Below are 26,450 nucleotides of genomic sequence, written 5' to 3'. Positions count from 1 at the left end.
GTTCATGTAGGACAGGAGAGAGTAGGAAACTAAACTTGTGTCCTTTGTGAGAGTAGTACACATGCTTAACTGCTGAATCATCCCCAGCACCGCATCAGCAAAACTGGTAAAGAAAGCATATACTATGTCTGAACTGGAGAAATCCCACATCAAGAGTTGGGAGCAGTGCTTATGAGAAAAGTCCAAGCCTCATCTGAAATGCCAAGGTTCAAACTATTACATAAAATACACTAAGAACTCTTCAGTAGGAGAGGCATGGTAAAGTTCTTGGCTTTATTTTGGTTTTTGAGATAGACTATTACTCTATAGCCCAGGCTGGTCTTAAGCTTATCATAATCCTCCTGCCTCAGCTTTCCACATGCTGGGATTATAGGCATGTGCCACTATATGCATCTGTAGCATGGCAATTTAACTACTAACAGTATCTGATCAATCATCCTTAAAACCCCTTTTAAAGTTAAAAAAAGTAATATTAAAATAAGTATGCAGTATCTAATTTATGCTTAGTGTATAGATATGACAGGCAGGTTGATGATGGCCTATAAATTATATCTTATCTTCTTTTAGCTTATTTGTTCTTTATTTTATTTTTTTCGAGACAGGGTTTCTCTGTGAAGCTTTGTAAACCCGTTTGGCCTCAAATCAACAGAGATCCACCTGCCTCTGCCTTCTGAGTGCCGGGTTTAAAGGTATGTGCCGCCACCACCCACCTTATTTGTTCTATTATTAACAATTTTTTTTATTACTTTTAAAGGTGTTTTCATCAATCAACAATGATCTCAGTGGAGAAGCAGGACACATTTATGAATCAGAATCGGACAAGATTCTCAAACTACCAGTGTGTGCCTCAGACTCGACTATTCCCTGTCTACAGATAGCACACGATACACTCAGAAGCTTATTACTGTAGATGATTGAAAGGAAGAGGGTGCAAGTATATTTTGAAAAAGAGCGAACTTTAAGCCAGAAGCTGAAGGATCAGATGTAGGTAGTTTAGGCTTTGTGGGCCATATGGTCTTTGTCACAACTATCTAATTTCACTGTTAGAACAGGAAAAGCAATAAACAAATTAGTCTGGCTATGTTTCAACAAAACATGATTTTTAAAAGCTAACGGCTAGATTTGGCCCATGGCCCATAGTTTACCAACCTCTGACCACACATAATACATCTTAAAAATAAATTGGTGTCTACAAGCATTAAATCTTTTAAAAAGGATTTCTATGATTAAGTTTGAAAAACTCAACTCTTAACCCTCACTACTCATAACACTGGAATCAACAGTATTAGCAACTGCATTGAGAACAGAATTTCAGGGTCCTACCTCAGAAACTCCAGTTAACAAGCACCCCGGATGAGAAGCTGCTCTGAAAAGGACAACTCTGTAGTCAGCACTTGGGAGTCTCAAAGTCAAAGGACTGAAAGTTCAAGGTAGGCATTGACCAAACAAAACAACAACAAAAACTTACTGAGGCAAGGAGACTATTATACAGAATAGACTGCACCAGTGTGCATGTAGGACCTGACTGTCCAGTGCCTACAAGTTCCAGGAGTCAACGTTCCCTTTCACCACATCCTCTACTACTCATGGACCCTCTACTACTTATGGCATATACAGGCAAGTGCCTGCTTTATGTCACTTATAGGTCTGTATAAATAAACAACCAATGGAGATAGTTGATAGTTTGCAGCTTACCTTGATTTCATTTAGGTTATTTGGATTTTTCACACGTCGGAAATAACTAGAGTTGATTCTACATGGCTTCATCCAGACAGGCTGGTTCAAGTTTGGATCCTCAGCAAATATTTCCTCAAAAATCTCTTTTGTTAAATCAAAAACCGCCTTAGCAAGGAAAAACAAACAAACAAGAAACAAAACAGTAAGAAAATGGCTGAGAATCCAAATTTCAGAAAATGGGCAAGAAACTTAAGAACAATGACCTCTTGATGTTACCTGTTTGTAGACTCTCTTGCTAGTGCTTTCTATGTCTAGACCCTTGCTGGCACAGCCCAGAAGTTTTGTAGGAATACTAAGGCTGTGAAGGTCCTGGCCTAATTCTTTCCATTTCCAAAGCTCCTCTGCTGCATTATGAACAAGGCTTTCTACTTCTTCTGCCGTGTGGGGAACAGCCAATAATGTTTCACATGGCTTCTGGGGTGCTCGCTTAGATTCTGCCATTAGAGGTACAATTGTTTCTTCTGCCTTATTCTTTTGGATCTTGTGAGAAGAGCTTAAACCAAAATCTTCATCAAACCAGTCTTGGTCATCTAATGTGCTGAGGAACTCGCGGCTGATCTCAAGTTCGGCAAGTCTCTTAGCTAGCTCTTCCTGCCCACTGGCACCAAACACTGGACTCTCCTATAGAACAAAAGATTCAAATAACGACCATTTAGTGATGTCATCTCATTTAATAGATTTAAAAGACAAAGCATGCCTATTACTTATGTATTTAATATCTCTATGTGAAATTACAATAATGGTCACTGATAAACAAGAAAAAACTACCTTCTTTCCACTATTTTGCTTATATAAAACCTAATCATTAAATTTTACAGTAAAACATTCATTAGTTTGTTTTTTCCTTTTGTATATAATTAATCATTCTATTTCTGAAGGACTATCACTGGGATTCTGAAATAGGAAATGAAAATTCTTACCTTTGGTGATTATCTGGCTCAAGTTACACAAAATCATTACTTTTCCTTAGTTTCCCATGGGCAACCTAAACAAGCTGATGGTCTGAGTCTATGTCATAGAGATATCTTTCAGTTTTATCAGAATCAACATAATAACTGGTAATCTCTGTAGGGCACCAAAACTGAATAGACAGGTGAGAGAGACTGGGGTTGAAAATCACCACAACGTTCTAAAGAATGTAGGAGATCTAATGTGTGGACCATTACAGGGGCCATCAATATAGTAGCGTAAAAGATGTTTCAGATCCCATAAGCTGACAGTGTTCATGACAACCCTATAGTGACTACTCATGACATAACAGAGGGCAATTACACTTCAGACAGAAGAATTGCTACAAGTCCTTTAACAACATAGCGATCTGTATCTAATAAGCAACAGGTTGAGGGGAATGCCCACCTCAAGCCACCAAGAAAAAGGTAACGAGATTCTCCTCTAGATGAAATACTCACAGGTCTGGGACACATGTCTGGAGATGAAAGCTCTTCTTTTTCATCTTCTAATTCAGACCTTAAAAAGCAACTTGGAATACTGGGTGGTTGTTCCTCAATGTTTTGGGGTGGGTCTTGGGGAAGTACTTCCTTTTGGTCAAGAAACTCCTGATTGCTAAGCTGGATTTTCTCATTCCTTGACTTTTTGATTTGTTGTAGTTGACTAACCGTGTCTTTCACAAAATCTTGTAGTAAACTGTCTGTCAGTAAGCTGACTGTTTCTAGTTGTTGCTTTGACTTTTTTTCTTCACTTACTGATGACTTCAGCTGAGCTTCTAATTGTTTTTTTTCTCTTGTTAAAAGGTCTAGAAGTGGGGTAGAAGGCTTCTCTGAAATTTGGGAATATGAATTCTCTTCCTTCTCTGCAAGCTGCTGTAGCTTTGATTCTTCAGAAGACGTGCTATCTGGAGTAGCACCTGCTGCATCAGGAACATAGTCTGTGATGTCAGAAACAAGGGCTTTGTTCTCCTTACAGAAAATCAGGGGATCTACTGAAGATTGTTGGTGAACATGGGCTTCTAGGGCCCCAGAAATGTCCAGTTTATTGTCTGTTTCTATGTAAGGGCTTCTATCTGTATCCACTGAGGCTTCTATATTATGCATACTAGGTAGCGATTTCTCAAAAAAATATTCAGCTATATCGTCTTCTCTGTCTTTTAGACATTTTAAATCTTTCTGCTCTTGATTATAGAATTGATAATGTTCATCAGAATAAGATTCTTCATCTTCATTTACGTCTATATAGTCATTAAAGTTTTCTAGAATATGAGATATTTTTTGAGGAGGAGCGAAAATACCATGCTTGTCTTTGCACACAAAATATTCAATGCCATCATATGTTCCATTGTTATTTCCTTCGGGTTTATCCAGTTCTACTCCAGCCCAAAATCCTTTTGCAAAATTGGTCTCACCTTTGAATCTAAGAGTGCCTGGCTGAACATTGCCGATTAACACCCTATCCCCAATGTGGAAGTCCAGTAGCTCATCTGCAGCAGAAACTGCAGCCAGGGAAAGGGAGTCAGGAATGCCCTGCTCATGTCCCACGTCACTGCGCTCCTTACTTCTCATCAGCTCAGTTGGGGACTTGAGTTCCAGCAGCCTTTCAGAGTGGACACTGCTGTGAATGGAAAGGCTCTTTTCACTGAGGCACTCACTGATCTCATCGTCACTACCAAAGCCGGAGGCCCTGCTTCTAGAGTAATTCATCAGCTGTGACTTGTCTCTATAAGACTGTGAGTCTTTCCTCAGTGCTGATGATGACACCTCAGAGTCATCTTTGTTAATCTCTTCAGCAGAAATCCCTTTCTTAAAAGAAGACACTTCAAAATCTTCAGAATAAGATGATTCTTTAGGTGCAGAAAGGTGTTCTGACAAGGCCATGTCCCCTTTCTCGCTGCCTTTGTGGTCATGGGTCTCTCTTGCTGACTGGATGTCTGGGCTGTGATCTGTACTTTGATCACACTGATTCTCTTTCAATACTTCCTCTTTTTCATGAAAAATTCCAATGGCTGATTTACCTAAATCGTTCTGAATATGTGTAGAGTCTGAAGGAAGCTCTTTATTTGAAAGGATTTCAGAGGTCAGGTCTAGTTTCAGCAGGACTTCAGATCTTCCTGACTGCTTAGAACAGGCGTCTTCAGCCTCACTCTTCTCCGGCTTTGTGTATTCTATTTCTTGTATTTCTGATTTTTGACTGGAGTCTTCGGCCTTAGCCTCGGACACATCATAAACCCTATTAGGTGCACTTAATTCCACGAGAGGAGGTAATGAAGGTGCACTTTCAAGAGAGTCTCCACGTTCTGTCTGCGTTTTTCTCAATGACATAACTGGAGAGGAGGCCTGCGAGTGCTCAGCTATCGCCGCTCCCTTTGCAGATGCAGACAATGACCTTTCTGATATGGCTCTCTCAGAACATGATAGTGAAGAGTCTTAAAGAAAAAAAATCACATAAAATTATTTGATTACAGTCAAATCTCAGTTGAGAAAAATTCTGGCCAATAAACATGACTTGTTTTGGTTATCCTACAAGGTTTTTTTTTTATTTTAAGAAAATAAACTATATTGCAAATAAATAGAACATTAAAAATTTCCAAGTTTGGAATAATTTATAAAATAACAGGGACTACGTTTATGACAACATGTTTAACATGATAGTTTCAAGCCATGGGAAAACAGGCTATATAGAGAACATGGGGGTGGAATATACTTCTATTATTCTTTTAAAAAATGGCTCTTTGGTGGTTATAGAGATGACTCAGCAAGAGCTTGCTGTTTTTGCAGCATACCCAGGTTCAATTTCCAGTACCTATATGGCACAACCATCTGAAACTCCAGTTCCAGGGGAAATCTGATGCCCTCTGCTGGCCTCCTCAGGCACCAGCACACATGTGGTGCACAGACACACACACAATAACATCTGTAAAAATTTAATGAGCTTTTCTGGAGACTCTGAGTTCTCTGATGTATGTGTATACGTGGAAGTGAGAAGACAGAAGGGAAGGAGGAGGGGACAGGGAAAGAGAGAATATGAGACTATAAGATTATATCTGCAAATCTTTGATGTTAAAGGCTAAAGTGGCAAACTAAGAAGAAAGTATGATATAATTAACTAAAAAATCAGGAGTTAAGTTTTTTATTCAAGTCTCTACTTTATCATTAATGGTAGGAAGGCAGTTTTTATTTGCCTCAGTTTAGTGTCTTTTCGTTTTCAGTAGATAACAAGACTACAATCATTTATCATATAATAGATATACAATCTTACTATAGGGAAGAATTTAGAGAGGTTAATAGTATGCAGCTATTTGATTTTCATGCCTCACTTTTTACAATTAAAACTGATTTAAAAACAGCTGAGTGCTGGGACAAAAGTTCCCAACAGTCCCTGCACTTGGGAGTCTAAGGTAAAAAGGTGACTTGCGTCCAAGAGTTTCTGATTAGAGTAAGCAACAATCCAGACCCTGTCAGAGAAATAAAATAAAGCAAGATGAAATGCAAGTAACTTCAAATGATAATAACTGAGGAATAATTGAGGAAATGAACTTTCTAAATTAAAAAGTTTGTCTGTCTGTCTGTCTGTTTGCCACATGTGCGTGGGTGTTTGTGGAAAAGGCAGTTAGAGGCTCTGGAGCTGGAGTTAGTAGCAGTTATAACCAGTATGAGGTAAGTGCTGGGAACCTAACTTGGGTCCTCTGGGAAGACATCACATGCTTTTAATTGCTGAGCCATCTCTGTAGTCCCAGAAATTCACTTTTGTAGAGGTAGAATTCTGTGGGCCTTAGACTATGTCTTTACAACTTTGTTCTTTCAGGCACGTACCGATATGTTCAGCAATAGATGCCAAGGATCCTCTGGATCGCTCTGATTCTGTTACAGACTTCCAATTTTTTGCTGTTTCAGATCTAAAGTGAAAAAAGTAATAATAAGATGAAATATAATGTGAGAACGACAACACCTGACAATAAGCAGACATTCTTAAACAAGTCTCCCCTTATCCCTAAGAGGAACTTGAAACAGTTGCCACCTTACAAAGCCAAGCCTGTTTCTGTCGCTTACCATTCTCTGTGGATGAACTCAATGAGAAAAGCAGAGGGCACCAAGCACCAGGTCACACCACCCCGCCTTTCTACCTACAAATTCATCTACACCTATAGCCATTCAGTTTCCTTTCTTCCTGCTATCTGAGGGCAAAAGTATGTCTTTTATTTTCCTTTCCTTGTTTTACATATAAGCCTCAACTATTAAAACCCAAAATTAATATCTCTCTCTCTCTCACACAATTTGTCTCACATACATTTTATTCTGTCTCACACATACACACATATTCTCTCAAACAATACTCTCACTCTCTTTCTCACACACACTTCTCTCTCACACACACACACACACACACAGTCTTGTTTACCCTCAGCACATCCTCCACTACTGAGCTCAGCCCTAGCCCTTCCCTGTTCACCACGTGTCCTTCAGTTTGGCCTCTACTTTTTGCTTACAATGACTTAAATGTTGCTGTTTTATTTTATTTACTACTTACTTTCCCTTTCTCTTTAAAAGCATGCTTTTTCAGCTTTATTTGCCCTTTACATCTATGTATGTATAATAATTTCGGTATCTCTCTCCTTTATACTTTATAACTCTATTTGTATGTATCACAACATCTCAAAATGAACATTTAAAGCCCAAATCCTTCCTTCCTTCCTTTTTGCCTGCATTGTGCAGCCATGAGCATGCAATGTCTGCAGAATCCAGAAGAGGGCATCAGATCCCCCTGGTACTGGGTGTAGAGACTTGTTAGCTGCCATGTGAGCACTGGGATTTGAACAGGGTCCCCTGGAAGAGCAGCAAAGCATTTTGGCTTGTTTCAGTTGTTGTATACCAGTGGACATATAACACAGAGTCTTGTGCATGGTAAGCAAGTGCTCTACCATTAAGCTGTCCCAGCACTCAAAACACTTTGAAAACAACTTTAAAGGTCTACATCTTCTCACAGTAAAATATGAACTACTAAAAATAAGTGAATACAAAGCTTTCACAGTGTGGCTTTTACTTCATTTTTCCAGTCTCTCCTAACTCCAGCAATATCCTTTTATGATATGCCCACCTATTTTTCCCCCTCTTCGTCATTCACAAATGCTCTTCTCTTTCACATATCGTTGTTTCTCAGTTGTACTCATTGGCCTCTTACCCACTGTCCAAACCATTTAAATGCTATAACTTGACTTTTTAATCTAGTATAACATATATTCCACAATTGCTACCTGTATCTTCTATACTTTTTCTGGGTATATAATACTCTTTTATCCGACTACAGCCATAATTCAATGAGATATTTCATTCATTTCATTCAAGCTTATTTTTTAGACATGAAGTTATAAAGTTAAAGGTTAGGGATATTGTTGCCTTCTAAAGCATTGCCTTGTTTTCCAAAAGATCTACAACTAATTCTACTGCTACTGTCAACAATGCTGAGATACTGTTTTCACTGCACCCACCAGGCTGCAGGTTAAAAACATACATTTCCAGTCTGTATTTTATTCATTTAATTTGTACTCATCATATGTAACACTTTATAAAAAAAACAAAAACATTTTTACTTGTATAATTACTGTCACTTAAAAGATAACTTCTACTAAAAATCTTCTCTTATTCATTTACAAATAAAGCAGAGTATATGCAAGCTAAGTTCCTACCTGTGTAGTGGATGGGGCTTGATTTTGGGTTTTTCAGAAACAGAGGAAAGAGTTTTAATTTGAAGTTTGGATGTTGGTGATGTATCCAAATCTTGGCTAAGCTCACCTTCAGTTTTCTTAATGAATTCATCGTAAGTCTAAGTTTAAAAGAGTTAAAGGAGTTATTATGCAGAATGTTTTATTTTAAATCATAAGGACATCTAAAATTTTAAATAACACAATTGAAACATTAAACCAGTAAAATGACGGAACATAGATTCCCCTCTACACCTTCAGCACTGCAAAAGAAAGGAGAATGAAATGACAGTTTCAATCCAAAGCTAAGAACTTAAGAAATGGCAATACAAACCCAGGCACATTAAAGCCTTTAACTTGTTATGTGCTATTTGCTAAAGGATACACAAGGATACACTATTATTTGAGGAGGGGGGAGCAGCTCAAGTAGGATCTCACCATGTAGTCTTAGCTGACCTGGAATTCACTATGTAGAGTAGGCTGGTCTTGAACTCACAGAGCTCCATCTACCATCCCCTGCTTCCTAGTGCTGGGACTAAAGGCATGAGCCACCACACCTTACCCTGTGGTTTTGTTTTGTTTTTTCCTGAGTTTCAATGGCAGCAAATTTCTTAACAGACAGTACTTGGGGAGAACTGAGTGTAATCAGTCAGACAGTCAGAATTACCAACACTGTCACCTGGTTATTAAAATACCCACTCTTTACTAATCATCAGAACTTCATTACTTTGTAACTACCATTAGCATGGCATTCAAGATGGACTTTCTACCTATTACATCTTTCCTCCATTTGGAGGGCTAAACTCACTCACACAACTCTATTTGATGTATAGCTGAAAACGGAAGTCCAGCACTTTTTATCCAGGATGTATCTATGTCTGGCCTAAACTAGATTGTTAATAAGTGTTTACAGAATGAAAGAAAAATTGATGAATCCTTTTTCATTGCTATAGATTCTTAATGTCTGAACTAAACTCCCTACTTTTATAACTCTTATCCACATTATCTTCACCTGAATTATCAATGTTTTGATAAATTCTGATATTAATTACTAACTAAACATACACAGCCAGATGGCCTGTCTATCTAGGTCTACACAGAAGTTTGTATAGCTACTCAGCTCTGAAAGCAATATCGATCTAAGTTTAGTTCACTTATTAAGCAGGTGAACAATAAAGTCTACTAGGTCTTTTTTCATATAAATTACCATGCATATTTCTCTATGACACAATATAATTTCAAAACTTAAAAACGTAACTCTTTCATTTTTATTTAGCCATTTAGCCAAATGTTGAATGAAATGGCTCTTATAGCACTTTTCTAGAGATTTTCTATCAGTGAATATTTTTTAAACTTTAAGAATTCTTTTGAGACAGGATTTTGGTATACAGCACAGGTTGGACTCCAACTTGAGATCCTCCTGCTTCATATTCTGAATGCTAGAATCATATTAATGGTCATTTTAAAAGCAATACTGGTTATCTTAATTTATTTTGCATGACCAATCAGATAAAGCCCAAACCCCTTAGTTTAGCCTCTGATTTCCTGAGTGTCATCTTTATTTTTGAACTTGTTTTCCCACTGCTTTCCAACATGAACTCCCAGCATAGCCACTGTGCCTCTGCCACTATTTATTTTAAATTTCCTGGAGTCAGGATTTCACTATATAGCTCAGAATGATCTGGAACTCACTAAGTGGGTCAGGCTGGATTTCCTAAAGCTAATTGTAGGAACATTTGGCCATCCAGGGCCTGGTTACTTATTATAACCACTTTTCTAACTTTGAAACATTATGCAAGTTATGATGCCTGCTCTTTCTCCATTTGATGTACCTGTGCAAATATTTATTCCACATTTTTAACAGGCCTATTTTCATGGAAAGATATAGAATTCAGAATTAGAATAGAATCCTGCCTTTCTCACCTATGTGTTGTGTGTCCTTGGATAAGTCCTTAATCTTATTTTTAAAAAAAACTTAGTTTCCTTATCTGTGAAACAGTAGTAATACCCATATTTCATTGCTATGAGGCTTAAATAAAAACACATTAACTTATCTGAGTTCTTCAAATATAAAATGTCAACTTAGTTTCATAAAAAATTGGTAAATTCAGGAAGAACTGTGTTCAATAAAGATCAATAGGCAAAAATTAAAAGGAAGGAAAATTTGTGGCCTGACACAACAATGCACTTTCTCCCATTTGGTAAACTTAAAACCCTAACAGTTCTAACTGTTCTGAAATTTTGAAAGTGTCCACTTCTGGACAGCTTTCTCTGGTGGTGACTAAGAACAGAGTCTTATAATTTAGCAGAAGGTTCAGATGGAGTCTATGATGAATACTGTGATTTAGGACAACTAGGTGAGGGTAGCAGGGAGAGGTGGTGTGGAGGTAGGTTTAGGGAAGGAAGGAACAAACTGACTTGAAAGTGAGAAAGACAGAGGGAAACAGAAGGGGGAGAGGGAGACAGACAGACAGAGAAAGAGAGAGAGAGAGAGAGAGAGAGAGAGAGAGAGAGAGAGAGAGAGAGAGAGAGAGAGAGAGAGAGAGAGAGAGAGAGAGATAGATTGGGATTTGTAGAAAAATCAGCCAAATACAGTAATAACTAAGAGACTATACAGGTAATACAAGTAGGGGCTTCAAAATCCTCGCTAGGGCCCTAGACTAATGGCAATAGGAATGGAATGAAACAAAAGGAACCTGGTAAAAGAACAACCAATGGGAACTGGGACTGTAGGAGGAAACAGAAGGAAGACATCAGCCAAATTCGATTTCTAGTGTCAGGCAGAATACAGAAGCGTGCTAGAGCTCAGGAGGAAATTCAACTTACAGCTATCATTTAGGAGCTGCCTTAAATTAGCTCAAGGGTTGTAATAATTGTGTGGCCTAATTGCAACAAAAAGTGACAATTTTATTATCTAGATCTAATATCTGTCTAATGTTTTTTAAGAGAATATGGATAATCTTTTTCACAACCATAATCTTAACCATAAAAAAGTACTTTAGTATTCAATATTTTAATATTTAGCTTAGTACTTTGGATATCTTCAGATTTACTTTTAAAGACAATAAAACGTGACATTACATGACTACTGAAAAGTCCCAATCCACTACTTCATTAGCAGTATACAAACACTTGAGCATCACCTGTGAACTAGCCTTGCTAGTTCCCTATCTCACCTCCAGCTGTCTGATCAGACTGGCTTCTTGGGCTTTTAGCCTTTCCTTTTGTCTTTTTCTCTGCTCCTTCTTCAGTTGCTCCACAACTGATCTTCTTTTCCGTAGCTCATCTTTCAGAGCTCTGATCCTACCTTCAATGTCACTCTGGTCAGATGTAGTTTCTGAAAGATATAAAACCTTTTAATTAATTTCAACAAAAATAAAGTTAACTCATAAATAATAAAGAAAACTGTAGTGCTTAAAGTCAATATTTAAAATTTAAAAAGTTGAGCTTCTGAAAATATCACTAATAAAATGTGTGCTTACCTTACCATAGATCTTTCTTTTTTCTTTAGTCTTCCAAATTATTTTCTAATTTCTAATGGCACTATATCTATTTAATTTATTTGACTCATAATTATGTGTATATATGATGTGTGTGCATGAGTTCGGGTACATGTATGGAAGCCAGGGAGTTTATTCTTTACTCTACTGCGGGTTCCAGGGACTGACTCAGGTTGTCAGGCCTGTGAAGCAAGTGTTCTTAATCCAGTAAGCTATCTCATCAGCGCAGGGTTTGAAACTGTAAAGACATGCTGAAAAACCTTATCTTAGCAAGATACATAGTTGAAGTTTAAATTGTTATGTTAGTGAAATCTGTTCCTTCTGTAAAAAATTACTTCTGGTGGCAAGACGTTCATACAACTATCCTTAGATATTAATACATGATGTCATATTTTAAAGGATGTCATATTTTAGGATAAAACTAAGATTTTATATATTCAAATTGTGACTCATTAGCCAAGTCTTAGTATCACATAAAAGCTTAACATCACTAAAATGAAACTGGTTAAATTTTGTTTCTCCCCAGTAGCTTACACTTGCACATGAGAGACCCAGTCATGGCAACATCACAAGAAATCACTTCATCATAACGTGTTATACACAGGCTATTATGAAAACAAACAGGCACCATTTAAAGGCGCTGCTTACTTCACTGCACTCAGAAATGACAGTGTCTTAGTGACTATTCCTCCTCACACCTTCTGAATCACACACTGATTGCATTTCCACACGTTAATGTTCAGCGAGACACTAATCACCTTGCAATAACAAACACTATCAGACTGAAACCTCAAGACTGAGATTTGAACTGTTGCATCTTGAAACTAGGTTTTTACCAGGTACTTCAGAGAACTAAAGAGTTCATTGAAAAGCAAATGATTATTGTCTCTTTAAAATGATCTGATCCAAATATGGGCTACAAAGAAAAGCTGAGCTCTTGTGATTTCTGTAACCTTGAGTTAACAAGTACAGAAAACAGCAGTGCCAACAGCAGGGCAACTGAGCACCCTCCTCACCTGCTCTCTCTTAGTATCTAAGAAAGTGACTGGTTTTAGGTAGAAAGTTCAAATGCTTGGGGTAGCTTTATACTCATTCAATGAATGGTTCTAATGTGGAGCACTGCAGTCCTGAGATCAGATATAAACCTCTAATTCTCTAGTCAGATCAGTTATGTTTCTAAGGCGAGAATAGTGGCACATGCCCGTAACCCCAATCCTGGGGAAGCCAGCTTGAGCTACAGGACATCCTGTCTCAAAAACCCAACAGTTATATGGCCTTGAAGCTGAGATGTTGCCTTGTAAAGTATAGGAGACTACACTTAAACTTTGCTTCCTGGATGATTTTACATCAATGCATTTTTAAAACTGAATGTCAGCTATGATCCTATAATAAAGTTATTTTTATAGAATTAATAGCAGTCGATGAATTAACCCAGAGTTTTCAGATGAAACAACTTGGGTAATATATTTTCAACTACTGAAGAAACTAAAGGCACACAAATACAAGGCAATGAGAAACTCTGATGATGAATGAGAATACATCATACATCTGTCTTCATCTGTGACTATACTATCTTTTACAGATTTTTCTTAATTTAAGCAACTCTCTAGGTGAACATTATTTTTATGGAATGCTTTGCCATAAACATTTTTTGAGAAGCAAAGGAGATGGGAAGTAGCAGGCAAAGGACATTTTAGTTTGTTAGGATGAGTGAAGTTTTTACACAGCAGTTTGCTTAGGTCATCTCTCATGTGCTGACTATTTACTAGGTTGGTAACAGGATCCCCCTTCATTCACTGGTATTTTAACCCCACCGTATTAAAACTGACCACTTCTTCAAATACTGTTTATAATAATGTCCTCATGAAGAGACACATCTCATCTATAATTCAGAAATCTCAGCTATTTTTTAAAATTACTTTTTCTGACTTACGTTCTAGCAAGAAAACTGTCTCACAAGTATTATCATTAATCCTTAACATATAATTCATGCAAAGATAGTTAGACATCATCTTGTTGCCTCCAGTGGAAAAGATAATCCAGTATGGGAAACAAACATGAAGGAAGTTAGCAGTAAGTAACAGATCCAAAGCATTTCCAAGAGTATACCAAGCTTATGTCTATTGACTGTACTCTACCAGACTAAATCTGCACTAGAACATGTAAAAACAAACTTATACAAGTACTAATAGCTGTACAAAAATAAACATTACTATCAGTCTACCAGATTTAAAAAATATTGTATATAGTTCTTAAAGCATTATTTATAATTGTGAAAATTTTAAGAGAATCTAGATAACCATCATAAGGAAAACAGCTGAATTATGGCACATCATTTACCCTTTAAACATGTATGTGGGTGCACATGCATGTATTTGTATATGGTGGCCAGCCTATGGTATTTTTCTTCAGGCACATTTGTTTTCTGAGACAAGGTTTCTCACCAAATAGGCTACCTCAGGGAGCCTCAGGGAGCTACCTATCTCCACTTCCCCTGTGACAGTATTACAAGCACATACCACCAAGCCTGTTTGCTTTATTCATGGGTTCTAGGGATTGAACTGAGGTCTTCAGACTTGCAACAAGTACATCCCTAACTAAGCTACTTCCTCAGCCTACCTTTTCTCACAACTAAACCATTTCTAAAAAAACAAACAAGCAAATATGTAAACAAAACCCCAAAACTAAACATCTACTCAAATGATCTCAAACGGCAATATATGCTTATCAATAGAATTACTATGGCAATGCTAAATACTGCATTAACTTTCCTCGTAATTCTAATAAACACAGCATTTCCCCTTTAGATATGCTTCCCAAAGGCAACACACTCCTGACACCTTGCAGGGTGGTAGCTCTTCAGTCTTTCACAGTAGCATCCAACAGAGACAGGAACAGGAAGAACAGGACAACAGGGTGCTCTACTGCCTCCCACAGGCCATTACTTCTCCACAATGCACCTCCCCACAACCTCCTATCCTCATGCTTACTAATAACTCACTGAAAAATTAACAAATACCCACCACATGAAATGGCACAAATGTTAAGAAAACATAGAACCTGCTCCCCAGCTCAATCCAGGCCTGACAGGCCAAGCCCAGCTATCACCTAAGTATGGCATATTACTGAAGCACAGAGTGCTGTGGAAGCACAAAGGCAGTGTCTGACACAGAAAAAAAGGAAAGAAATTTTGATGAGATAAAGTCCATGTACACAAGAGAATAAAGTTAGTTATAATTTGTAACACTGATAATCGCTGAGCAAGAAAAGCCTATATAAAAGCAACAAATGATAACTGAGTACTAGCATGTGGTTAGACAACGTTCTTAAAGGAGAACTCAAAAACAAAAGGGACTCACTGCAGCCTTACCTGACTGTGTCACCGACAATGATTCATCTGACCAACTATAACAGGACTGATGAGACTTGACAGGCAGGCGACAGTGTCCTTCGGTCCGATGACTTCCTTTGCTAGACTCTTGCTTTGACACAGATGAGCAACTTTTGGGAGGTGACTTTTCAAACAGAAAGCCACACAGGAATTATTTTGTCATACAATGAGAACTTATATTTAAAATACATTTTCATATCAAATGAACATCAAATTTAATAATTTACATAATAAATTGAATATTAAATTTTAACACAACTTTATATAATTTCACAAAAGGTAAAAAAAAAAGTTTACTAATTCTAATTGAAGACCTTTTCTTTTTCTTCTTTAGTTCAAGTTCTTTATTATTTTAATTTCATGTCCACTCATGTTTTGCCTGCATGCATGTCTGCATGAAAGTATCAGATTCTCTGGAACTGGAGTTATGGGCAGTTATGAACCCAGGTCCTCTGCAAGAGCAGCCAGGGCTCTCACCAGCTGAGCCATCTTCTCAGCCTCTTTAACTCAATGTCTTGATTAGCATAAAACTATTGAGTTTCATTTATTTACAAAATTTAAGCCAGGTTCTCACTCTGAAGCTCAGATGACCTAGAAATCACTATTGTAGCCCATACTGGCCTAACTTGTGGCCATCGCCCTGCCTTGTGCCTGAGTGCTGGGCAATGGGCACCAACAGCCACATCTGGCTAATTTTACTTTTCTTGTTTTGTTTTGTTTAGGGAGGGCTTAGGGTGGGAACATAATTTTTCTTATGAAATAACATGCTTTAAAAATTATAATAAATTACAAATGGCTAATAGTGCTATCTAGTCTCCTTATTCACTTAATTAAAAATATTACATATGTACTACTTTTTATGGGAAGATAGAAAAGATGGCATGAGATTATTCACAAAGACACAGGCAATTTTTCCATAAAAGGCAAAGTTTCTACCCTGCCATGAAGAGGAAGAGAGAATAGCTTACCTAACCATGTAACCACCACTTTCTATCCCTAGGACTCTGAACAAGTCTTAAAAAATACTGTTTTTAGACTCAATTATTTCATTTTATGTGTATAAGTGTTCTGCTGTGTATGTAAGTGCACCCACATGTATGCCTCATGCCTGTGGAGGTCAGAGGAGGACATCAAATCTCCAGGAACTGGGGTTCCAGATGTTGGGAGTCAACATGTGGGTGCTGGGAACTACACTTGAGTCCTTTGCAAGTGTTTTCCACCACAGAGTCCTCTCTGATGCTCAAGTTCAGAGTAAAGATTTACAGTGTCACCTACTTTCTAAGGTTGTTGTGAGGGTTAAGTGAGCTCATTCATGTCAGATACTTGATAAGTACAAATACTACTTTTTAATTATAAAGACCTACTTTAGTACATCACTTGTTTTAATTTACTTTACACACTTTTTTCAGAAAGAAAAATACCTAACTTTTTTAGTACCCAAACACCTTTGTGGTTAGCATGAAGTTAGTAACAATGCTAGGTAGATGAGATCAGGTGCGCTCAGGCTGGTATGGTCAGTTGGGGAGCTTGGGCTGTCTATGGGGCCTCTGGCAGCGGGACCAGTATTTATCCCTAGTGCACAAATGAACTTTGGGAGCCCATTCCCTATAGAGGGATACTCTCTCAGCCTAGATACATGGGGGAGGGCCTAGGTCCTGCCCCAAATGATGTGACAGACTTTGATGATCCCCCATGGGAGGCCTCACCCTCCCTGAGGAATGGATGTGGAGGTGAGATGGGGGTATAGTGGAGGAATAGGACGGGAGGGAAAGGGAACTGGAATTGGTATGTTAAATAAGATCAAATAAAATTAAAAAATAATGCTAGGTAGGAGCTAATACATTCATAGAACTTAGAAACTAATAAAACTGTGTTAAAATGCACAGTTCGGTTACATAAATCTCTAACCACAGGAATTATGCTATAAGTAAACTACCTATACAATAAGTCTATTACTACCATACAATAATTTTTGAAAACCACTAGCATGATAATGACAAGCCTTCCATACTCTAAAAGCATTTTTCAAGTCTATGCAACAGAACCTTAGCAATGTAGTATTCTTAACATAATGTGGAATCAGTTCTGCACTAACAAACCAAATTTTTTCTACTGCATCTTTCAGGTGCAATAATGTTATACACATGAATCTGATTAACTTTTCAATAGGGAATCATACAATTAATTCTTCACACCCTTACTAAAAATGAGGATTTTGAGCTGGAGGGCTTAAGAGCACTAGATGCTCTTGCATAGGACCTAGATTCAATACCCAGCACCCACAGTGGTTCATCACCACCTGTTACTCCAGCTTCAGGATCCAATGTCCTTTTTTGGTTTCCTTGGGTACCAGGCACACAAATGGTACAGACATACCTGACAGTAAAATATCCATACACATAAAATAATAAAGACAAATTCTAACTATACATATCCCTATCCATATTTTTTAACATAAGGAGCTTTTAACATGGGCCAGTAAGATGGCTCAGCACATAAAAGTACTTGTTGCCAATCCTACAACCTGAGTTCACTGCTGGAACCCACACACATGGTTTAGGAGGAGAGAACTGACTCCTACAAGTTGTCTTCTGACTTTTACATGCAGACTTACGCACAAGTACATATGTAACTTTTTTCAGTAAAGAAGCTTTACTATTGCATTTGTTAGTACTTCATATTGCTATGCTGATGTCTTAATCTCCCAGAAATCAGTTTGAAAAGCAGGTGGGTTTCTATCTTGAGTTTTTATCTTTCGATGAAGTACCAAATAAAAGAAAATATACAAAGTGTTATTCTAATAATGCCTAGTATAGTTGCTGAAAACTTCATTTTAGATATTTTAAAGAGATAAAATCATCACTCTTATTTTGATTATAAATTAGCAATTATTAACTAAATTATAGCATAGACACTTTGGTATGTTTTAAGATCTTACTGCTTGCTTTTAAGACAAAGCAGATTTGCAAGAGAATGTCATGTTCCCACAAATAATCTTCATTACTTTGTATGTGTGCACGCATGCCAGTCACGGTCAGAGGAAAATTTGAACCTTCCACCTTAAAGGCTCTAAGAATCAGACTTAGCAGCTAACACCCTTATTATTACCCATTGAGCCATCTCCGTGTCCTTATTACAGACTTTAGAAGTTTTTATCTGTGCTGATTAGTTTTTACGTCAACTTGACTCAAGCTAGAGTCATTTGAGAGGAGGAAACCTCAATGGAGAAAATACCTCCATAAGACTGGACTGTATGAAAGCATGCCGAGGCATTTTCTTAATTAGTGATTGATGAGGGAGGGTCCAGCTCACTGTTTGGTGCCACCCTGGGTTGGTGGTCCCAGGTTTGGAAAGAAAGCAGGTGGAGCAAGCCAGCAAGCAGTACTCCTCCATGGCCTCTGCATCAACACCAGGCTCCTGTTCTCACTTCCCTAGATGATGAATAGTGGTGTGGAAGTGTAAGCAAAATAAGCCTTCTCCTCTTCAAGAGGTTATGATGGTGTTTCGTCACAGCAATAGTAACCCTAACTAATCCACTATCTCTTTAATATTACTAGACTTGATAATGTATAATTTTAACTGCTACTAAAGCTAAATTCATATACTTATAAAAGGCTTGTTAAAAGTTTTATTTCTCTTCAAATGTTAAACCCTGTATGTTGTAAGTATGGTGATAATCAATGCTGCCATTAACAGGACTAATATAAACATTAGTAATACCTTTCACACATTTTTCCCCCAAAGGAATTTTAAGATACAAATAGGCACTGGGCAGTGGTGGTGCACGCCTTTAATCCCAGCACTCAGGAGGCAAAGACAGGTGGATCTCTGTGAGTTCAAGGGCAGCTTGGTCTAAAGAGCAAGCTCTGGGACAGCCAGGAGTGTTAGGCTGAGAAACTCTGTCTCAAAAACCAAAACCAAAACCAGCCCCCGCCAAAAAAAAAAAAAAAAAAAAAGAGAGCACGAGGAAAATAGGCATTAACTTACATGTTTACTAGGAGAGGTAGATTCCAGTTCCTGTGAAAAAGCCATTTCCTCAGTAAGTATACTGTGATCTGGACTTCCAGGCTGCACTTGTATCATAGACTCAGAAGGCAGACATAGGACAGAAGGGCTGCCTAACTCTTCTGGAATACAATTTTCATTGTTTTGGTGAGAGTAGGAAGGTATTGGAGATTCTTCTTCACTTGCTATTCCTGGAAACACAGGGTGAAAATGGTTTAAAAAAATGTCCAATCTTTGTTAATGAAGTTAAACTTATTACAGTTTAGACTTGTTTCGAGCATAAAGCCACATTTCTTAACATTTACTAATAAAGTCTGTTCATTAACTATTTTGGTTGACACATTTGGAAGCAGATATTTACTATGTATAACTAGTGATGGTGACTGGCAATCTAAGTATGAGGGTGCAGCACAATTATGATTCACAAACATACCCCTGTTGCAGTGGAAACTGCTTCAGGCATTCATTTTGGAAAACAATTTAGTAACTGACTGGCACAGATCTTTCATGTTGTCAGGTGTGGACCCAACACTTCATTGTTTCCTCCCATTAACAACTATTGGAGAGTCCCTTCTTTCTCTATGAGTCTGCAAAGTTAACGGTGTCATGTCAACTTTCCATAAATGTATGGGTCCTTCTTAGGTTATTTGATCATAGTCTATTAATTATACATAATGGAGTTCATTATATTTTCATACATGTATATAATGTATCAGACTCACCTATTATCTTCTCTTGTTCCTTTCCTACTCTCACTGATCCTTTTTCCAACTAATTCTCCTACTTTCAAAATTTTTTCCAAATTATTTTTAGAAAAATTTATTTTTATTTACGTGTATGTGTGTGAGTACACGAGGAAGCCAGAAGAGGGTACTGGAGTCCTTGAAGCTGGAATAACAGGCAGTTGTGAGACACCTGACATGGGTGCTATCAACAAACTCGAGTCCTTTGAAGGGTTGGAAGCACTCTTAACCACTGAGCCATCTCTCTACCTGCCCTGCCCTGCCCCTTTTAAAGTGATTCAATTTATATAGTCAGGGATGCATGAAGGAACATGAATGAGTGGAGCTTTTGTTGGCTTCTTTGGTTAGTTTTGAGTCAGGGTCTCATATAGCCCAACTTGGCTTCAAACTTACTGTAAGATGAGAGTGACCTTGAACTTCTGATCCTCCTGCCTCCACTCTGGAGGCTGTCTTGTGCCATCACATCCAGGTGCTGGGGAGGAACCCAGGGCTTTATGCATGTTTGGCAAACATTCTAGCAGCTGAGTTACATCTCTAGTCCAGAACTGAGTTTCATGTTTTTGAACTTGTTAAACTCACTCAGTATTCTAATAAAGTGAAAATCCTGGTGTGTGTGGGTGTGTGGTGGGGCTATATGTTTACATGCATGTGCAGTTATATATACCAGTGCATTCATGTGGAAATCAGGAAAGGTCAGGTGTTCTCTATCACTCTGTCTTATTGCTTTGAGGCAGGGTCTCTCACTGAATTTGAAGCTGGCAGAGAATCTCTGCCCCCCACAGTTCTGGGATTACAAGCAGACATGGATGTATGCCCAGCTATTTACATAGGTGCTTAAATCTGATCTTAGATTCTTATGCTTATGAGACAAGCACTCACCAATCCACCATCTTTCCAGCACCAAATTCTGGGTTTTCTATGTGCATACCTTTATCAACTGTAAGTAATGACAATTTGCTTATTCCACTCAGTCCATACAGCTTCTAATTGTTTTCCAAGCCTTACTGAACTCCCTAGAACCTTCATACAATGCTTAATAAACATTTTCAAGGGCATTTTCTGTTTTGTCACTAAGTATCACATCTGTTTTAAGTCTGGGGTTTTGTTTTGTTTTGTAGCAATACTTTTTTGGTGGGTAAAGACATCTCCTTTCCCTGTGTATTTTTATCTGAGGTTATGTATATGATCCTAAGTCTTTTTTATGACTCTATGGAAGTGATCGTGTAATTTTCCCTCTTTTAGATTTTTATGCATAGAATTTAGGATAGAGAAGAACAACTTTTTCCCTTTTCATGTTGTTATTTTGTGGATTTAGCATTGAAGTTACATATTAGTGTCATAAAATAAGTTGAAATGTATCTCTGTTTTGTATTCTGTGGAAAGTAAAGACTTACACACCTGGGGTTTCCTTTTTGAATGTCTCCTAAGCTTTGACAAGTTGAATATTAAAACAAAACATGTTTCTATTGGCAAGAAGTTAACTTATATTTCCTTTAAAAGTTGCATATCATTTGTAGCTGCATTGCCTTCTTCACTTTTAATCATTCCCATAAAAAGGAAATAAAATAAATCAAATATGTTAGGCTTTAGTTTGTATTTTTTACCTTTCTGCTCTGTTCTCTGGTTCTCCAGTTCTTTCTTAGGAGTTTTGGGTTTTATTAGTTCTTTGTCCCAGGCAGCCAAAGCTTGTTTTTCCATTTGTCGAATTTCTGCTTCTTCTGCATCTAAACGTCGCTTCCACTCCAGGAGCTCCTCCGCATGCTGTCGTCGCTGCATTAGCTTTTGTTCTCGCTTTGTCAGAAACCTGTAGTCACACCATGAAGGATAGTTAGACGACCAGACAAAGGCAAAAATCACTTTAAAAGCTGTCATTCATGCCTCACCAACAAGCTGTGCAGAAGCAGGGCACTCACACCCCTCTTTCTTTGAGAAAAGTTTGAAATAACAGAAGCACGATGAGCCAACATACTGTTTTTAAATAAGAAAATTAGTGTTTCCTTATAAGAAGCTATCAGGATAGTGAAAGAAAACTAGTGTAAATTCAGAAAAAAATCTAATGCAGATTTGAAGAAACCTGACTGATACTGTTATTAAGTAACTTACATACTCGTTTTTATAGGTGGTTCTTTTTCATAAGAGAGTATGCAAGAAATTTATTCTAAAAGCTCAGACCAGAAAGCACACAAAACCCAAAACAATAAAGACCAAAAGCAATTATATAAACAAATCCCAAGTTGCCCAAATACGCAAGCAAGCAAACAAACAAAAATGGTTATATCCCCTTTTGATTTATATTTTCAAATTTGGGCTTTGCTTTTACCTAAGAAATGCAATGTCAAGTCATACTTTTTTTGTGTATGGGATGATGAGCACCACTTGGATGCCACACGCATATCAACTACGGACTTACTAAGTAAGAGGAGGCATTAACTCCCTTGAGTTTCTCAATTTAACCTGATTTCTGAAATTAAATTTTATCTTGGGCCTAGAGGATTGGGAAAAATTATTGATTTAGGGGGGAAATTTTTTGGTTAGTTGAGAGATTACTAATTAACTGTCCACAAACAGATGTTGTGACTAATACAGATGGGCTGCTTTTATTACTCATGTTAGATCTGTAATGATAGCTAACCAAGGAAAAAGAATTAAAATATCCAACAAGCAATAAAAGGCTGAGAGGAACTGATGCTTCAGTCTTAAATAATCATCATGTCCTTTAGTGTGGAAATAGCAGGGTAAAATGACATTTGATAGGAGACCTCCAGGCTGCTGTTAAACAAACAAAAATATGAAAAAGCAAACAAAACAAACAAAAAGAACAGAGCATGCTCTATCGAAGAGTGCACTGAAAAAGGTGCAAAGTTACCTGACCAACTGGTTGTAGATATACAGCTGGAATTTGGGATGAAGGTTGGGAAAACAGACACTGAGAGAGGCCCAGTGGTGAGACGTAAAGACAGAGAAGAAGTAGTGAACAGGAGAGCAGTGTCTACAAAATAAGGAGGAAGATTTTAAAATCAAGAGATCAAGAGGCAGGAAGAATGAGAAAGGGAAAGCAAAAGAGTCGAATGAAGACCTTTTCATATGCGTCCTGAATATTACATGCTATTCATTAAAGCAAATTTTTTTGTGTGACATGCACAAACACATATACGATCTTATCAATGAATTCTGAATAAATGTGTCTTCTCAAACATTGCTTAGCCATCATCTACATTTTCAGGTAAATTTACTCATTTATGAGAAAGTAATGAGAAGAACAGTGTGAGGCTAAATACATTTTCAAGAAGCTTTAACACTGAGCAAACAATATGGCCATGATCTCTAATGTATCAGCAACTCTATGCACATATATAATCTTGAGCAACTGATTTTTATAACTGTACATTATTATGTATTTTAAGCTATAATACTGCATTTGTCTTATTTAACCTTACCATCAAGATCTAGTTTGAAAAAAATAGTCCAATAAACCAATTTATGGAATAATATCCTAACTTTTACAACATAAACTACTAACAGAACATACTGGAGATATCCCACTTTAAGTCTAACACAGGGCCACTTAAATGATAATACGGAAAATCAATACCCAGCCTTTGAAATATCAGGATGCATAATTAGGAATAAAGTGAGGTAGTCTTAATAAATACTGTCAGCAAAGAATGTTATGATCAGTTCAATCATAAGGCTAAAGATAAGAAAATTCCATATGGTAAAAGTCTTAGAGGCAGAAGAAAAACTCATGTTTCTTCTTTTGTAGTAGTGAACAGATACATACATAGATACAAGGACAAATAAGTCCAGCAATAGTTGGAAAGGCTAACCCTCTTTGACAGAGCATGCTCCTGTTCACATGCACACAACAGTGACTTGCAGATAAGGCAACATTTCATTATTTCCTTGGAAGGGCAAAGGTTGATATCAGTAGGTCCCAGAAGGGAGAAAATGTAGGTGTGAGTCTAGCCATGGATTTTTTTTTTGAAGGCACATGCATCTTGTTTACATGTCTTAGACAAAAGACTGCATTTTTAAATATTTATTTATTTATTTACTGTGTATGCAGTGTTCTGCCTGTATGTATGCCTGCACATGAAAAGAGGAACCAGGTCTCATTATAGATGGTTATGAGCCATCATGTGGTTGCTGGGAATTGAACTCAAGATCTCTGGAGCAGCAGCCAATGCCCTTAACCTCTGAGTCATCTCTCCAGCCCCCAAAAGACTGTCTTAATGTTTGTTCCTCCACAGAGCATTTCATCACTCTATATTTACACATATGGACACATTGTCTGTACAACTGAATTGCCTTGATTTTCTGCACTAAGGAAAAGCATTTCTGTAAATTTCAGAAAGACATTACACCATCCTTGTCATTCTTTATGTATGTACAATAAACTTATTTTGATGCTAATTATAAAAATATTATGCAAAATAAAGTGCATTTTGGTTAAGGTTAAAGAATTTATTCATAACATTCAAATATCACCCACCCTTTTAAGTGTAAATCAGCTAAATGCAAGCATGACCTAGCACAGAAAGTAAAACAGTACTGGAACACAGAAAACAAGCTTTTAAAAAATGTGTAGGTAAAATGTTTTGTCTAGCTTTTTAGAGAAAACAATTTTTTCTCTATCAGAACAAGAACTGGCATTTGTCATTTATACAGATCAAATATATTAAAATCTTTATGTTAAAAATGAAGAACAAGAGAAATGGTTAATATAAAATGAGTAGTTTAAAAAGAGTATAAGGAATTATACACTTGGAACATCTCCCCAGAAACATTTCCTTATTTGATATAAGTATATAACTAAAAGTGTCCTTTAAAACCTGAAAAAAAACTAGGATAAAAGGAAAGAGCACTTCGCACTAGAGTTAATAATCCTTCAGGGTGCTAAGCAGGTACTGTATTGGGAATGATGGAAATACAATTACTTTGAGTTTTAAGATCAGCTTGGGTTACATAATAAGATGTTATTTCTTTAAAGAGTAAAGAAAAGTCATACATTAGAAATATAAACTTTACCAATGACATTATTATCAGTGAAACATTAAAGACTGAGCTCTTTCATTGTAGCCCAAAGCAGTATCATCACTTCAGAAAGATGTCATAAAAGTCAACTCAGAAGGTAGACAGTAAACAGTAATATACAATTTAGAAGTTCCTCCCAAGGAACTGGGAAGATGTGTCAGTGGTTAAGGCATTTGCCTCTCTTGTTGAGGACTAGGTATGATTCTCCAACTCCAACAGCACCTTGGAACTATCTGTAATACCAATTCCATCTATCTGAGTGCCTTTTATGGGCTCAGAGGGCACCAGGCAAGCATATGGTGCACATACACACATGCAGGCAAAACGCTCATACACATAAAAAAATTTTCCCCCAAATGTTAATTTTATTGGAAAGAATGACTACTCTTGGGTGTCTATGCACATAGTAGGACTGTTTTTGCAATCACACTACAAATAACAGTGCTTAGATATCAAGTAGTCATGTAAGGTTGTAGGAATTGACTAAAACTCAAGTTGAGCTTACTTAGAATATCTAACTTGAAAACTTTGGTAATATAAATGTTTTTACCATACTTTCTTTCAGAGGTCAAAATATTATTGGATGATTGTAATATTTTTAATGTATCACTAATGCTAAAAATACTCTAGCCCACCCTCAAATCTCTACTATCATCCAAACATTTTTTTGTCACTGCTACCTGACTACATTCCTCCTCCCAACACAACTACATTGCTAAAAACAGATCAAAATGCCATTGAATGCTTCAAAGTCTATGCTGCTTCACCAATTTCTCAAAAGTCTGCTGCAGTAGTTGACAAGGAGAGATAGCATAGCAATAACACAAAAATCACAGTGCTCCTCATAAATTCATAAATAACCATCTCATCTAATTTACCAAAGAAAAATCAGTAAAATAAAAGTTAAGGGGGCTGGAGAGATGGTTCAGAGGTTAAGAGCATTGACTGCTCTTCCAGAGGTCCTGAGTTCAGTTCTCAACAACCACATGGTGGCTCACAACCATCTGTAATGAGATCTGGTGCCCTCTTCTGGCCTGTGTAGTCATATATGCAGGTAAAACACTGTATACATAATAAATAAATCTTTAAAAAATGGTGATGGTGCAAGCCTTTAATACCAGCACTCAGAGGCAGGTGGATCTCGTGAGTTCAAGACCAGCCTGGTCTATACCAGCTAGCTCCAGGACAAGCTCCAAAGTGACACAGAGAAACCATGTACCAAAAAACAAAACAAAAGAAGTTAAATATATCAAGCCAGCATGGTGGATCACTGTGAGTTGGAGGCCAGCCTAGTCTACATAGCAAGTTCAAGGACAGCCAGAGCTACATAAGACCCTGTTCACAAAACAAAACTAAGTATATAAAACCATTTTTGAGCAATTTAATGTAAG

General features: G+C 37.3%; 1 protein-coding gene and 1 long non-coding RNA gene across 3 annotated transcripts in view; one reads left to right on the top strand and one right to left on the bottom strand.

Moving 5' to 3' along the window:
- LOC110341102 overlaps window positions 1–1,697 on the top strand; it is a 47,749-nt gene extending 46,052 nt beyond the window's left edge. The window contains exon 6 of the long non-coding RNA XR_002382994.2: window positions 755–1,697. This is a non-coding gene — a long non-coding RNA (uncharacterized LOC110341102). The remainder of the gene's footprint in view (window positions 1–754) is intronic.
- Cep350 (centrosomal protein 350) overlaps window positions 1–26,450 on the bottom strand; it is a 128,585-nt gene that overhangs the window by 16,172 nt on the left and 85,963 nt on the right. Inside the window, exons 28-37 of one of the 2 annotated variants that reach the window (XM_040738213.1) lie at window positions 22,892–23,014; window positions 21,630–21,829; window positions 19,265–19,473; window positions 15,257–15,401; window positions 11,563–11,723; window positions 8,372–8,508; window positions 6,501–6,583; window positions 3,147–5,113; window positions 1,954–2,358; window positions 1,696–1,842 (exon numbers count right to left, since the gene is read on the bottom strand). In XM_040738213.1, coding sequence (XP_040594147.1) covers window positions 1,696–1,842; window positions 1,954–2,358; window positions 3,147–5,113; window positions 6,501–6,583; window positions 8,372–8,508; window positions 11,563–11,723; window positions 15,257–15,401; window positions 19,265–19,473; window positions 21,630–21,829; window positions 22,892–23,014 — 3,577 coding nt within the window. The remainder of the gene's footprint in view (window positions 1–1,695; window positions 1,843–1,953; window positions 2,359–3,146; window positions 5,114–6,500; window positions 6,584–8,371; window positions 8,509–11,562; window positions 11,724–15,256; window positions 15,402–19,264; window positions 19,474–21,629; window positions 21,830–22,891; window positions 23,015–26,450) is intronic. The other variant, XM_040738214.1, reaches the window with a different exon arrangement.

This window comes from Mesocricetus auratus, unplaced genomic scaffold (genome assembly GCF_017639785.1).
Source record: "Mesocricetus auratus isolate SY011 unplaced genomic scaffold, BCM_Maur_2.0 Super-Scaffold_100676, whole genome shotgun sequence".
Lineage (NCBI taxonomy): Eukaryota > Metazoa > Chordata > Mammalia > Rodentia > Cricetidae > Mesocricetus > Mesocricetus auratus.
This window is presented reverse-complemented; position numbering and strand designations above follow the sequence as displayed.